Source organism: Chelon labrosus (genome assembly GCF_963514085.1).
Source record: "Chelon labrosus genome assembly, chromosome: 2".
In the NCBI taxonomy this organism is placed as follows: domain Eukaryota; kingdom Metazoa; phylum Chordata; class Actinopteri; order Mugiliformes; family Mugilidae; genus Chelon; species Chelon labrosus.
In genome coordinates, this window is record NC_140338.1 from 3,552,175 (window position 1) to 3,568,257 (window position 16,083).

At 43.2% G+C, this 16,083-nt stretch overlaps 2 protein-coding genes across 2 annotated transcripts; both read right to left on the reverse strand.

The window, feature by feature from the left end:
* Positions 1 to 4,519: 4,519 nt before the first annotated feature.
* LOC311506476 (calcineurin subunit B type 1-like) lies at positions 4,520 to 4,996 on the reverse strand (the record flags this gene model as incomplete). Its single annotated transcript, XM_084570445.1, has 2 exons — positions 4,520 to 4,567; positions 4,781 to 4,996. Coding segments are annotated over 2 exons (264 nt in total), but the record flags the coding sequence as incomplete, so codon positions are not given.
* A 2,448-nt stretch (positions 4,997 to 7,444) lies between these two features.
* On the reverse strand, positions 7,445 to 16,066 carry LOC311506483 (uncharacterized protein; the record flags this gene model as incomplete). Its single annotated transcript, XM_084570457.1, has 5 exons — positions 14,068 to 16,066; positions 12,469 to 12,572; positions 12,026 to 12,202; positions 11,460 to 11,671; positions 7,445 to 9,147 (listed from the first exon to the last, which is right to left on the reverse strand). The coding sequence occupies exons 1-5, from the start codon at positions 15,703 to 15,705 to the stop codon at positions 7,445 to 7,447; spliced, it is 3,834 nt and encodes a 1,277-aa protein (XP_084426583.1). The 5' UTR covers positions 15,706 to 16,066.
* Positions 16,067 to 16,083: the final 17 nt, after the last annotated feature.

Genomic DNA, 16,083 nt, shown 5'->3' on the forward strand with positions numbered 1-16,083 from the left:
ATGCAAAATCAAATCATCATCGTTCTTTACGACACGTTGTGGGAGCTCTGTGGAGACCCCCAGTTTCGGGCAATTAACAACAGCACGTTCCAGTTCAGTCATTCCACATTCACTCAACATTTTCTGAAAATCTTGAGGAGAAACTGGTTGTTTAGACTGTCTTTTCACCCATCCATAGAACATTGCTTTCGCACACGCTTTCATATCATCAGCATGTTTTTGTTTTATTCGTGTCATCTCAGCCGCTTTTGTTTGTAAACTCACTTCTAGTCCCGGCATCAGGGATGCATTTACACGATCAGCTACTTCCTCAATTGCAACTCTCAGTTCATCTGAAATTTTCTCTTCCTTACACACATCTGTTCTATTTCTCTGGTTTGCCACACTCATCCACACCTGTACACATTCTTTCATATATGGATAACTCCACACGGCATTACCCACGGCGGGGTCCATGTTTGCTTTAGCCACTCTCAGTTTATCTGTTTCAAATGACCCAACCATAGGCCATTCTCCGTGTGTCCAATCTTGCATAAGAGTGGTGAATGGGTACACGTATTTCCAACCTTTTAAACGACCAACTACGCCAGCTGGTGTTCTCGAGGAGAACATGCTCTGTAGATATTGTGGCTGCAAATCGCCTGCACCGTGTATCTCTGCATCAGGTCGTTTAGATTGTGGTGTGTCGTCTTGTTTATTTGATGTGTGTGAATTTGCTTCACCCCCTGTTTTGGACTGATGAGCACCCATTGTATAAATTCGAACAAACAGGACACTCAAACATACAAAAACAACTTCAGCAGCATACAGGTTTTCTGGTCTTACATAAATTTTCAGTGTTGTGCGCGTGAAGGTAGACGTTTAGTCTCAGTGTATACACATTTAACTTTGTTCCCGATGGACACAGACGGGTGGTCCCCGATCTTGATCTCCAGTGAAGCAGATCTCTATCTATCTACCCCAAAATCCCTTTCCTATGACCAGAGGTCTCAGGTGGGCCCTTCTGTGACGGGCACGGACTTTAACCGCACCCAGAACGGTGATAAGCTCACCCAGCTCTTCCTCACAACCATAAGCACTTTGCAAAACTGATAATTCACTTTAAGTTAAAACGTTTCTCTTATACAGAATTAATAATGAAGTATCACCATTAATACGAGTTCTTTATCAAACGTTTATCTCCCATTTTACATTTTTATTTCGTGATCTCGTCAAACGCAGACACGGCAAGGCACAATATATAACAAGACATTATACATTTGCACTTACCGAGTCGTTGTTCTATTGAGATCCTGTTCGTGACGCCAATTGTTAGGGAGGAATTTGCGGTGATGCCGATGAAGAAGCAGAAGTACCAGAGTCTTGTATGTCTTATGCTGAAGGAGTTTATTTAGGCTCGATCGAGGAGAACAGAAGCTTCGTCATCACAACATAAGTGCATGAGTCCACCTCAATTCTAAGGGACAAACAGTGAACTCAGATTCTTATACTAGCAAGCAAGGCCGAGGCAGCAAACGGGAGATGTGTTGGCATCCCATTGGTCATTGTACATAAACATGAAGATAAGCATTCACACCAGCTAGGTAATACAAATTGTCAAACAGTGACGGAGGGCATTATCATCTAACTCTACAGCTATGCCTGTAATGCAAAGTATCCCCCAGAGAGTGAGATTGAAGACGCCAAAGAGGGACCTTGGTCTTGGTATGTTCCTCAGAGAGAAAATAGGGCAGATAACTGACGCCAGAAGTAATCACACATTAACCACACAAACTATCCATAGGGAAGAGAAATTATTCTCTAACACCCTTCACACTCCATCAGCATCCTATAATACTTCGCTGCTTCATGCCCTTTACCCAGTACCTGAAGGATTTTATCCAACTTTTCCGCTGATTTTGGGGGGTGTAAAACTGACCCAAAAATCCCCTGTAGTGCATGGCGCAATTGAACATTATTTCAAGAGAGTTGATCAAAACCCAGAGGAAACAAGTCCAGACGTAACGTGAACTAGTTTATACTCAAATATATACTTGTCTGTAGAATGACAGGTCTCAACAGCTTATGTTTAGTATTCATGTATATAAATTGCACAGGATGCTGCTATTTGTTGCTCAATCCAATATCTGTGTTATTACACATATTTAAAGACAGCCTGATACAAAACGCATGATCTTGAGATTTCAGGAGACTTTGCTCAATTCTGGGAAACGGAACCACCAGGTCAGCTCCTTACTCCTGCTTCTTAATGCTAAGCTACGCTAGGCTAGGCTAGGCTAACCTCGCCCTGACTCCAGTCTCAATCCTTGAACCACTCATTAAACATAATTTCCAGTAAACTCATAAACTAACCCAGATCTGATTAGTTTAACGAGCAGATTCTTTCTGAACGTCACCTCATTAAATCATCTATTTTATTTTATTTTTATCTGTGACGTCTCATCTCGTGCTAGCTAAGATTAAATTATTAGTTAAAACTGGTGAAATTAGGAGCTAAAAACTTTACACATCAGATAATTAGCTACAGATGAACATTTGTAATCATTTAGGACAAGGTTGAAAGGTTGAAATGATCCTGGTCACCTAGCATTAGCATTAGCATTAGCTCATATGAGTCTCTGAACAAGAGAATTGTTCACTTTGTATTGTTATTCCTTAATGTTAATGAAAATAATCATTTTGTCACGTTTTCATCATTGGAAACTTGACGTTTTATTTATTGATTAACTCAGTCATCATCCAAAAAACAAAAAAACAAAACAGGATATTATAGTGTTTTATACATCAAATGGCAAAATAAATAAAATCATGTATTTGTGTACAATCAGTTTAAACCAGGAAAGAAAAAGAGACATGTCTGTTAAACATGAAGCCAGTTAGCTTAGCTTAGCGATAAAGACCAAAAGAGATCCACCAACCAGCTCTTGTCATTCTAATTATGTCTTGTGTATTAATGAGTTTAATTAAACGACACATAAATCGCTGATGTTCATGATTATGTCTCATTTGTTTTTAAATTGGCCGACAGTCTGATATAAATATGTGTAAATGTCACATATAAACAGGAAGTCGACTAAAGGAACAGTAACCGTTTAATTATATTTCCATTTGTTTTAGATTTTTACAGTTTTTACCAATGTTCTGATTTTAAGACGACTTCTGTAAAAATATGTGCAAGCAGACGAGAGGAAATGAATCCGTTTATCTTTTTTTTTTCCATTTTTTTCACCAAGCCATTTATTTCAACATGCTAAAGAAATCCTTGAAATGATCAAAACTTTAATAAACCCCGAACGCAGGAGGACGAAGGCGTCATCCTTCAGACCGATCGGTGTTTCTTCCTCTTTGTGTTCATATAAAAACTGTAAAGCCGACAATATGCGCCACGCTTGCTTCTAAACAAAATGACATGAAAATCCAGAAGCAGTAAAAAAAAAAAACTCAACACAAAGTTTATTTCAATTATCATTTTAAAGCCAATTCACTTCAAATTCAGCCCGTGACATGCGGTGACTTCCATCCAAGTTAGTTTTCTCTAAATGCAAACTAAGATGGCCGATGCATCCTCACTTTCTCCCAGTGTAGTGAAGTGAAGCTCAAATATGGCAGAAACGGGAACCACCATCTTGTACTGGGGATTCATTTAACAAGCAGAGCGTTGGTCTTCAAATGTTTACTATGTTCGTATGAACGCCGCCCTCTAGTGGTGGAGGTGGACGGTGAGTTAATATATTAGAGTTTTAATATTTCTCAGGAAAATGCTGATATCCGTTGACATTATGACATAACATTTTCTACTTTAAGTTACCCAGATATTAGCATGCTAACTGTTAGCCCCGGGGGCTTCTAGATGCCCACAGGCTAGCTAGCTAACATTAGGTATATTGAGCCTGGGCAGGGGGCGGGGCTTCTGCTCACAAATGACATCACAAGATGGCGGCGCCCTTCTCTGGCATATTTTGGTTTCAGTTCTGCGCTTCTTCTTACAAATAGCAGGACAAACGCTGACAGTGAACGAAGGGCTGCACCTGCTTTTAGTTTTTTGTCGATAAAATGAAATGAGTAAAAAAGTCTTACTTGAAAATGAGTGAAATAAAGTTACAATATATTTTACTATTCGAGTGTTTTGGGAAAAATATTTTGGCATAAGAAGGAAGTTAAATTTCATGGATGTATTTCTTTATTTCTGTCAGAATTATGGTGTAATACTTAAAACGACAGACTGAGAGGCTTTAACTCGTTCAGCTGTCAGTAAACTCTTGTTGGCACTTCATGCTGTTTGATCAAAAATCTAGAGTTTACTGTTGGTGAGATGACACTAAAATAAATAGAATATAAAACCCATGCCCCCCCACCCTCCCCAATAAAATCAGTAAAAACACTTCAGCTTCCATCCAAACTGAAGCCATTATCTCCAGTCGACTTTATAAAGTGCGACGCCGAGCTCCCGACCAATCAGGAGACTGGATCTTCACACAGATCTCCAGTAAACAGACGAGGAAACTTAGATGAGCAGCTCTCAGACGTCCACCACCATCTTTTTGTGGATGTCCAATCCGCCGACGACCTGGAGAGGACGAGAGGAAGTGAACAGGAAGTGAGAGCTGAAGGCCGCTCAGAGAGATTTTAAACATTATACGTGAAATATTTATCCATGGAAATACGTAGTTCTTTTTCTGCCTATAGGGGGCAGTGCAGTTTATGAACAGAGGAGGAGGTGGAGACCAAAAACCAGAGCTAATCTGACGGCGATCATGTGACAATAGCTGTGACTGCTCACCGCACAGAACTCCTCGAAGGAAATCCTGCCGTCACCGTCTTTGTCAGCGTTGACGATGGTTTTGTCAACGATCTGCTGCAGCTGGGTGTCCTTCAGGTTACTGCCCACCATCATCTTCAGGACCTGGAAGAGCTCCCCGTTGGAAATGAAGCCGTCTTTGTCCATGTCGTAGATCCGGAAGGCGACTGAGGTCAAGGAGGAAATAAACGGGAGGTTTGAATAGGTCAGAGTTTAGCTCCGTCTAGAGGCAAAGAGTAAGTGACCAATAAGATGGATCGGGTGACCAATCACATGTAGAATCAGAGGTATGGAATAGCCCATTGTTCAGACTTTAAATACAGCGCTGCTTAAGAACATTTCTGTATAAAAACGACTCAAAACATCAGCCAAAGAGAACCCAATCAGACTAAAATAGAAATATTATACTTTTGTATTTGTGAGGTGAACCTACAGGATTACAACTTCATTTAAAGTGTTTCCATCAATGTAATGAGACTCGGGTGTGGTTCAGTTCCTGGTTTAGTTTAAATAAATCAGGGATTTGTCTCAGTCTGATCTTCACAAGTCATGTTGGTGGACAAAGGAGCTTTCTGAGGAGCTCAGAGAAAGAGTTGTTGTTGCTCATCAGGCTGTAAAAGGTTCCAGAACCATCTCTAAAGAGTTTGGAACCCACAAATAATCCACAGTCAGACAGATTGAAGACGACTGTTCCCCTCCACAGGAGTGGTCCACCAACAAAGATCACTCCATAATAGTCTGAGAGGTCCCAAAGGAACCCAGAGGAACTTCTAAGCAGCTAAAGGCCTCTCTCTCATTGGCTAATGTTAATGTTGATGAATCCACTGAACAACCATGGGGTGATGGACAAAGACACTGCTCTATAAAAAGAACATTTCTGCCCGTCTGCAGTTTGATCGACATCATGTGGACAAGCCAGAAGACTATTGGGACAATGTTTAGTGGACAGATGAGACCAAAGTAGAATAGTTTGGTTTAAATGAGATGAAACAACACTGCATCACTCCAGCATCAGAACCTCATCCCTCCATCAAACATGGGGGTGCTAATGTCCTGGTTTGGACCTGTTCTGCTGCATCTGGACCAGGACGGCTTGTCCTCATTGATGGACCAATGAATTCTGAATTCTACCAGTGAACTCTAAAAGAAAATGTCAGGACATCTGTCCATGAGCTGAATGTGAAGAGTAATTATTGATCTGTTAAAGGTTGTCATCACCTACTTAGAGCAGAAGAGGAGCTCTGAGATAAAGCAGCTCTCACACTCTGAAGACCACCTCCACCTCCTCCAAAGCTTCTCCTCCCTGAAAGCTGCTCCACCCACCAAACACTGGACAGGAGTCAGCGTCCGTCCACCATCATATGAGGGGACTGTGGTGAGAGCTGTGACTCAGCTGGAGGAGACACTCAGTAAAGACATAAAGAAGCTACTTGAGGCTGAGCTGAAGAGGCTCCAGCAGTATGCAGTGGATGTGACTCTTGATCCTGATACAGCACATCCTAAACTCATCCTGTCTGATGATGGAAAACAAGTTCACTGTGGAGATGTGAGGAAGAATCTTCCAGACAACCCAGAGAGATTTTCTAAATGTGTTTGTGTTTTAGGAAAGAAGAGTTTCTCTTCAGGTAGATTTTACTTTCACGTTCAAGTTGAAGGAAAGACTGACTGGAATCAGAGTGGTCAGAGCAAGTCCATGGGATGGTTTCTGGACTCTAAGTTTAATGTACAGAAATGAGTATATAGCCTGTGTTGATCCTTCAGTCAGTCTCTCTCTACGTTCTCGTCCTGAGAAGGTGGGGGTGTTTGTGGATTATGACAAGTGAAAAAAGTGATAAAGAAAAGACTTAGCAAATTTAAAAATCAGGAGTTCATCTACAACCTTAACTAAGATCTCAAAAATGTCAGCCTGATGTTTAGAGAGACGTATCTACAGTCATGTTCAGTATATCCATGCAATGTCTTTTTAAATATAACATTTTAAAGAAATGATTATTTCTTAAAATGTAACATAATTTTATCAAATATCTGCCTCAGGATGTCCAGGAGGTGGAGACAGAGACCGGGATAAACAGATGTAAACCTGTAAAATGACCATTTAGAAAGGAATTTCTTACTTATTTTACATCGGTTTTTAAAAATTAGTTCTGATGAAAAACTGGTGAATGAAACCATGTTAAAGGTGGTGACACGAGAAAGAAACATAGTTGACACAAACCAGTACACAGCTCTTGGCCTTTAATTGTAGCTCATTTTACAATCATCACAAATAACACACGTGTTTTTCATGATGGATCCATCACTGGGTGTTACAGGGTGAAGAGTTTCATGAATCAACAGTGAGAAAACATTAAAACAAGTAAAAGGTAAAAGTCCAACAACCATTAAATCCACACTGATGAATTGAAGAATGAAGGAATGAACACATTAATGAAAGAAAACAAGTTACTATGAACATTTTTATAAAAAGAAACTGATCTTTTTATTCCAGAATAATCAGTTTGTACCGTATCTCTCTAATCCATTTATATCTTTGTGTTCACAGCTGTACCAGTACTGTAGTATTAAAGCATATATGTACAGAATGTGAATAAAGTGTGAAGATCAATAAGTTCATTCATTGATCTCAAAGCTTCATCATTAAATGGATCAGACAGTTTGATTGACAGGACAGATGATCAGAGGTGATGCGTTTTTACCACCATCATTCACACAGGGACTGAAGTATGGGTAAAGTTTGTCAGTGAAGGAGCAGCCAGTAAAGGAGTAGATAAGAGCTGCAGTATCTACATCATGAAAGGAGACCAGACCCTCCTCATAATCCACAAACACCCCCACCTTCTCAGGACGAGAACCAAGAGAGAGACTGACTGGAGGATCATCAAGAGCCTTGTATTCATTTCCATTTCTCAACCATACAGTCCAGAATCCATTCTGAGGTCTCAGTTTGATGGCTCCCTTCCTGTTGATTGACTCTCTAGCCACTCCTAGATCCCATTTAGTCTTTCCTTTAACCTGAACCTGAAAGTAAAATCTACCTGAAGAGAAACTCTTCTTTCCTAAAACACATGGACATTTAGAAAGTCTCTCTGGGTTGTCTGGAAGATTCTTTTTCACTCCACCATCATGAACTTGTTTTCCATCATCAGACAGGATGAGTTTAGGATGTGCTGTATCAGGATCAAGAGTCACATCCACTGCATACTGCTGGAGCCTCTTCAGCTCAGCCTCAAGCAGCTTCTTCATGTCTTTACTGAGTGTCTCCTCCAGCTGAGTCACAGCTCTCACCACAGTCCCCTCATATGATGGTGGACGGACGCTGACCTCTGTCCAGTCCTTGGTGGGTGGAGCAACTTTCAGGGAGGAAAAGCTTTGGAGGAGGTGGAGGTGGTCTTCAGAGCGTGAGAGCTGCTTTATGTCAGAGCTCCTCTTCATCAGCTCAGAGACTTCCTGTTCCAGATCTTTGATGAAACCTTCAGCCTGTTTCTCTGTTGTTTTCTGTTTGTCTTCGATCTCCTTTATGAGCTGGTTCAGGCCTCTCTCAACAGACTCCTTCAGAGCAGTGAAGACCTGAACACCTTCTGCTTTCTCTCTGTCTGCAGCATCTTTACTCATCTTCACTGACTCTTTCATCTCCTCAATCTTCAGACGTCTCTTCTGGATCATCTGCTGAATTTCATTCTCTGTCTTCCCCAGCTCTGCCTTCTTCCCTTCATATTCTTCTTTTAGAGGAACAACCTCATGTGTCTTGTGGTCTAAAACAGAGCAGAGCATGCAGACACATGTCTGGTTGGTCTTACAGAACAGCTCCAGAGGTTTATCGTGCTTCCTACACATCCTGTCTTCCAGGTTGTCCACAGGGTGGATCAGCTGATGTCTTTTCAGGCGTGACACTGTCAGATGAGGCTCCAGGTGAGAGTCACAGTAGGAGAGTAGACACACCAGGCAGGACTTCAGGGCCTTCACTCTGGTTCCAGTGCAGACGTCACAGGGAACTTCTCCTGGTTTGGCAGCTTGTTGCTCTGAGCTGCTGCTGCTGGCTTTCTGTTGAGCTTCATGTCTGAACTGAGCAACCATCTCATTGATGAAAGTGTTGATGTCTAGTTCAGGTCTTGTCTCAAACACCTTAATACACATTGGACACGTGCACAGGTCATTATGATCCCAGTGTTGAGTGATGCAGTGTTTGCAGAAGTTGTGTCCACATGGTGTAGTGACTGGATCAGTGAACACATCCAGACAGATGGAGCACAGAAACTGATCTTCAGATCTCAGACATCTGGCAGCAGACATGTCTACACACTGACAACAAGAGAGAAAGAGAGAAAAAACACAGTTGAAGTAGAGATTTACTGATTATTGATGAGTTATTGAACTGGTGGAGCCCCTTCAGCATGCATTTAACCTGAGCCTACACCTTAGGAGGGTCCCCTGCAGTGGAAGACATCCTGCATCATCCATGTCCCTAAGAAGTCACACCTGAGGGAGTTGAATGACCACAGACCAGTCGCCCTGACATTCACCATGAAGACCATGGAGAGGCTGCTGCTTCATCACATCAGGCCCCAGGTCCATCATGCTTTCCACTCACTGCAGTTTGCGTACCAGGAGAAGGTGGAGCTGGAGGACGCCATCCTCTACCTGCTCCATCACACTCTGTCACTCTTGGACAGGGGGAATGCAGCTGTGAGGATCACGTTTTTTGACTTTTCCAGCACGTTCAACACCATCCAGCCCCTTTTACTGAGGAAGAAGCTAATAGAGATGGGAGTGGGCTCACAACCCACTTCCTGGATAGTGGACTATCTCACTGGGAGACCTCAGTATGTCAGGTTGGTGAACTGCATGTCCGGGACTATCGTCAGCAGCACTGGAGCACCACAGGGGTCTGTGCTCTCCCCTGTCCTATTCACCCTGTACACCTCGGACTTCAACTACAACACAGAGTCATGTCACCTGCAGAAGTTCTCAGATGATACTCCAATTGTGGGTTGTATCAGGGATGGACAAGAGCAGGAGTACAAGAATCTGGTGAACACCTTCATCTCATGGTGCAGAGAGAACTATCTTCTGATCAATACAGCTAAAACCAAAGAGATGGTAGTGGATTTCTGGAGGTCCAGGCCTTACCTGCAGCCTGTAACCATCAATGGGGAGTGTGTAGAGGTGGTTCAGACCTGTAAGTACCTGGGTCTACATCTGGATCATAAACTGGACTGGTCAGCTATCATAGACTCAGTATACAAAGAAGGTCAGAGCTGTCTCTATTTCTTCAGGAGGTTAAAGTGATTTAATATCTGCAGGAAGCTGCTGGACATCTATCTATCGTTGTCAGTGTCCTCTTCTACGCTGTGGTGTCCTGGGGAGGCAGCACTAAGAAGAAGGACACCTCACGGCTGGACTAGCTGATACAGAAGGACGACTCTGTGGTAGGGACAAAGCTGGAGTCCCTGACATCAGTGGTAGAAGAAAGGACCTTGAATAAACTCTGGTCCATCATGAACAATGCCCAAATAACTCTACAGGACGCCATAGACAGACTGCTGTCTCTGTCCTGCTCCATGGACAGGTTGAGGAGATTGTTTGTCCCCCAGGACATAAGACTCTACAACACCTCCCTATGAGGAACCAACTGGACTGTGGTTATATATATAGTTATATTATTATTCAATATCTGTTTCTATGCGATGAAGCTACTGGACACTGAACTTCCCTCTGGATCAATAAACTATCTATTAATCTGTCTATAGTTTAATTTAATTTCACTTGATTTAATCTGACAGTCAGTATGAAGTGGAAAGAGTGGAACTTCCTGTTGTAAAGAAGCTCTAAGTTTTGATGCTGGTTGTTGAAACGGTAAATATCATCGGCTGTACTCACCAGTATTTGAGTCAGATGTTGAGAAAGAACAGATGAACTCAGTTTAATTTTCTTCAGACTGAAACCGAGATTCGTCTGGACTGCAGCTCTGCTGTCGTTCTGATAAACATTGACTCTTATTTCAGGAAGGTGACGTTGAATCTGGTCTTTCCAGTTTAACTCTGTCAAGGTTAGCAGGATAATGGGGGTAGGACACAAATGCAGGACAGAGCGGGCTGAAGCAGGAGTTGGCAACACAAGTATTTAATGAAAAAACAAAACAAGACAAAACAGAAAGCGCTACGGAGTCAGCAGGTAATCCAAACTTGACTAGACAAAACCACTGGGAGACAAGAATACAGCAGGGTGACAAGTAAAGTGACAAGTATCCTTGAGACAAATATAGTGACTAGTATGTGACAGTGAACAAAAGGGACGGCAGGGATATATATACACAGGGGACAGAGGGGTGACGAGACACAGGTGAAACAAAACGGGGGCAGAGCACACAAGGAGAAATCAATGAACCAATCAAAGGGGTAAACTGGAAACTAGGAACTTAACAAAATAAAAGAGGAAATAGAACCACAGGAAAACCAATCACAAAACCATGACCGTAGAAAACCAAGAACTTAAAACAGGAACCCCTACCCACAAGGGATGGATCCCAGACGTCCCTAAATAACCAAAATCGCAAAAGTCCAAACTCGACAGGGCGGTCAGAGGGGGTACGGAAGGAGGGATCCTGGGCGACTGGGAGCCAGCGCAGAGAGGCCACGAGAACATGAGCAGAAGCTGGACCCACCTTGGGAACAGGAGCAGAACATAAGACGACCATCGGAGGTGGGACAGTAGCCGGAACAGAGGCGACCCTCAGAACCCAGAGCGGAGCCGGAGCGGGAGTAGGACATGAGCAGACCCTCGGGGAAGGGAGGGGCAGGAGCTGGAGCAGCTCGCTGGGGGGTTGGCTGGTTGGTGGCTAGCAGGATGGGGAACCACCACCATGTGGCCGGCAGACTGGGGAGCCAGAGGCTGCCGGCAAGCAGGCCTGCTTCATGGCATCCACGAGGGCCATGCCTCCCTCTCGGAACCCTCATGGCTAAATGAAACTCGGGCCTAAGCCATGGTTTACAATCCAACATTTGGTCCAAATAGTACAAGGCAACTGTTTTTTTCTCTGCCTGATTGAACAAGATACTGTCCACTGGGTCCATGTCGTTTTGACAAGGTTAGCAGGATAATCAGGGTAGGACCCAAATGCAGGACAGAGCGAGCTGAAGCAGGAGTTGGCAACACAAGTATTTAATGAAAAAAAAAAAAACAAGACAAAACAGAAAGTGCTGCAGAGTCGGCAGGTAATCAAAGCTTTACCAGACAAAACCACTGAGAGACAAGAATATGGCAGGGTGACAAGTATAATGAGAAGTATCCATGAGACAAGTGTAGTGGTCCTTGTACACCTGAGCCATGGTGAGGGACATGCTGGCCAGGCCACTGTTGTTGATGAGCAGGTAGAAGGCCTGGCTTGGCAGCAGAGCCATCTGGTTCCTGAGAGAAGACAAGAGACAAAGACATTAAAACAAGCACCATGGGACGCCGTTGATCAGCTGCTCCAGCCCACGTTCCTTTTGGATTTCTAGGAATTTAAAATCCTGCATCTACAATCATGGAATACCACTATCCCACAATGCATTGCTCAGCTCCATGAACAACGACGTGTTAATATGATATGACCAAAATAACTAAATTCACTCTAACACTGAACAGCAGCTATTTCAGGTGGAAGGAAAGACTAAATGGGATCTAGGAGTGACCAGAGCAAGTTCTCAGAATGGTTTCTCGACTCGAAGTTTAATGTACGGAAACGAGTATATAGCCAATATTTTTCCTTCAGCCAGTCTCTCTCTACGTTCTCGTCCTGAGAAGGTGGGGGGTGTTAGTGGATTATGACGAGAGAAAAAAGTGACAAAGAAAAGACTTAGCAAATTTAAAAATCCAGAGTTCATCTCCAACCTTTACTAAGATCTCAAACATGTCAGCCTGATGTTTAGAGAGACGTGTCTACAGTCATGTTCAGTATATCCATGCAAAGTCTTTTTAAATATAACATTTAAATGAATTATTATTGTTTACAGGGCGGCACAGTGGCGAGGTGGTTAGTACTGATGCCTCACAGCGAGAAGGTCCTGGGTTCGAATCATGGGCCGACTGGGCCTTTCTGTGTGTAGTCTGCATGTTCTCCCTGTGTCTGCATGGGTTCTCTCCAGGTACTCCAGCTTCCTCCCACCATCCAAAGACATGCTCAATAGGTTCATGGGTGATTCTAAATTGGTCGTAGGTGTGAGTGTGAATGATTGTCTGTCTCTCTGTGTTAGCCCTGAGATACACTGGCGACCTGTCCAGGGTGTACCCCGTCTCTCGCCTGATGACAGCTGGGATAGGCTCCAGCAGACCCTGCAACCCTTCACAGGAACGAGCGGTTACAGAAGATGCATGAATAAATGAATTATTGTTTAACATGTAAAATCATTTTATCAAATATCTGCTTTGGGATGTCCAGGAGGTGGACACAGAGATTGGGATAAACAGATGGATCAGATGGTCTTCCAGAAGGCAAAGAAAATGACCAAGATTTTTCAGTTGGCCCAGGCACAGAGCATGGGGTCCAGATCGTTCAGGGGGTTGGCTCAGAGGGAAAGCAGACTGGAAAGGTCATATTTGAAGACCATCAAGAGGCTGGTCAGGAGGTTGGCAGCAGTGAGGATACAGAACAGAGAGATTCAAAATGTTGAAGCTGATTCATTTAAGTAGAGAAAGCAGCTCATTCAAACACACCTCTTGAATGATTCAGAAGTAAGATTAAAGTAGATATCATTTAATGTTTTGGCTGATTGCTGTATATAAACATAGAAATGAAAGTCATCTTAGTCACAACAATAATACTTAATGAACACCTGGCATCATGGGAAGACCACCAGCAAAACTACGGGAAAGTATTGTCCTTTAATTGTAGCTCATTTTACAATCATCACAAATTACACACGTTTTTCATGATGGATCCATCACTGGGTGTTACAGGGTGAAGAGTTTCATGAATCAACAGTGAAAAAACTTTAAAACAAGTAAAAGGTAAAAGTCCAACAACCATTAAATCTATACTGATGAATTGAAGAATGAAGGAATGAACACATTAATGAAAGAAAATAAGTTGATATGATTTTACCATAATTCACAATAAAATCTTTTTATTCCAGAATAATCAGTTTGTATTGTATCTCTCTGATCCACTGATATCTTTGTGTTCACAGCTGTACCAGTATTGTAGTATTAAAGCATATATGTACAGAGTGTGAATGTGAAGATCAATAAGTTCATTCATTGATCTCAAAGCTTCATCATTAAATGGATCAGACAGTTTGATTGACAGGACAGATGATCAGAGGTGATGAGTTTTTGCCACCATCATTCAGACCAGGACTGAAGAATGGGTAAAGTTTGTCAGTGAAGGAGCAGCCAGTAAAGGAGTAGATAAGAGCTGCAGTATCTACATCATGAAAGGAGACCAGACCCTCCTCATAATCCACAAACACCCCCACCTTCTCAGGACGAGAACGAAAAGAGAGACTGACGGAAGGATCATCAAGAGCCTTGTATTCATTTCTATTTCTCAACTTTACAGTCCAGTTACCATTCTGAGGACTCAGTGTGATGATTCCCTTCCTGTTGATTGACTCTCTGACCACTCCTAGATCCCAGTCAGACTTTCCCTTGACCTGAACCTGAAAGTAAAATCTACCTGAAGAGAAACTATCCTTTCCTAAAACACTAACACAATACGAAAATCTCTCTGGGTTGTCTGGAAGATTCTTCTTCACGTCTCCCCAGTGAACTTGTTTTCCATCACCAGACAGGATGAGGTTAGGATGTGCTGTATCAGGATCAAGAGTCACATCTACTGCATACTGCTGGATCCCCTTCAGCTCAGCCTCAAGCAGCTTCTTCATGTCTTTACTGAGTGTCTCCTCCAGCTGAGTCACAGCTCTCACCACAGTCCATTCATATGATGGTGGACAGACGCTGACCTCTGTCCAGTCCTTGGTGGGTGGAGCAGCTTTCAGGGAGGAGAAGCTTTGGAGGAGGTGGAGGTGGTCTTCAGAGCGTGAGAGCTGCTTTATCTCAGAGCTCCTCTTCATCAGCTCAGAGACTTCCTGTTCCAGATCTTTGATGAAACCTTCAGCCTGTTTCTCTGTTGTTTTCTGTTTGTCTTCGATCTCCTTTATGAGCTGGTTCAGGCCTCTCTCAACAGACTCCTTCAGAGCAGTGAAGGCCTGAACACCTTCTGCTTTCTCTATGTCTGCAGCATCTTTACTCATCTTCACTGACTCTTTCATCTCCTCAATCTTCAGTCGTCTCTTCTGGATCATCTGCTGAATTTCATCCTCTGTCTTCCCCAGCTCTGCCTTCTTTCCTTCATATTCTTCTTTCAGAAGAACAACCTCGTGTTTCTTGTGGTCTAAAACAGAGCAGAGCATGCAGACACATGTCTGGTCGGTCTTACAGAACAGCTCCAGAGGTTTATCGTGCTTTCTACACATCCTGTCTTCCAGGTTGTCCACAGGGTGGATCAGCTGATGTCTTTTCAGGCGTGACACTGTCAGATGAGGCTCCAGGTGAGAGTCACAGTAGGAGAGCAGACACACCAGGCAGGACTTCAGGGCCTTCAGTTTGGTTCCAGTGCAGACGTCACAGAGAACTTCTCCTGGTTTGGCAGCTTGTTGCTCTGAGCTGCTGCTGCTGGCTTTCTGTTGAGCTTCATGTCTGAACTGAGCAACCATCTCACTGATGAAAGTGTTGATCTTCAGCTGAGGTCTAGTGTAGAACATATCTTTACATTGGGGACACTTGCATAAGTCACTAGTATCCCAGAGTTGAGTGATGCAGTGTTTGCAGAAGTTGTGTCCACATGATGTAGTGACTGGATCAGTGAACACATCCAGACAGATGGAGCACAGAAACTGATCTTCAGATCTTAGACATCTGGAAGCAGACATGTCTACACACTGACAACAAGAGAGAAAGAGAGAAAATACACAGTTTAAGTAGAGATTTATTGATTATTGATGAGTTATTGAACTTCTAAAGAAACATGCTGTTTCTTGCACAGTCACTGCTGCAGACAAGTGGCTTGTAACCACCCCTGACACCATCAGGTCATTCAACACCATCCAACCCCTGTTACTGAAGAACAAGCTCACAGAGATGGGAGTGGACTCACAACCCACTTCCTGGATAGTGGACTATCTTACTGGGAGACCTCAGTATGTCAGGTTGGGGAACTGGACGTCCAGGACTTTCGTCAGCAGCACTGGAGCACCACAGGGGTCTGTGCTCTCCCCTGTCCTATTCACCCTGTACACCTGGGACTTCAA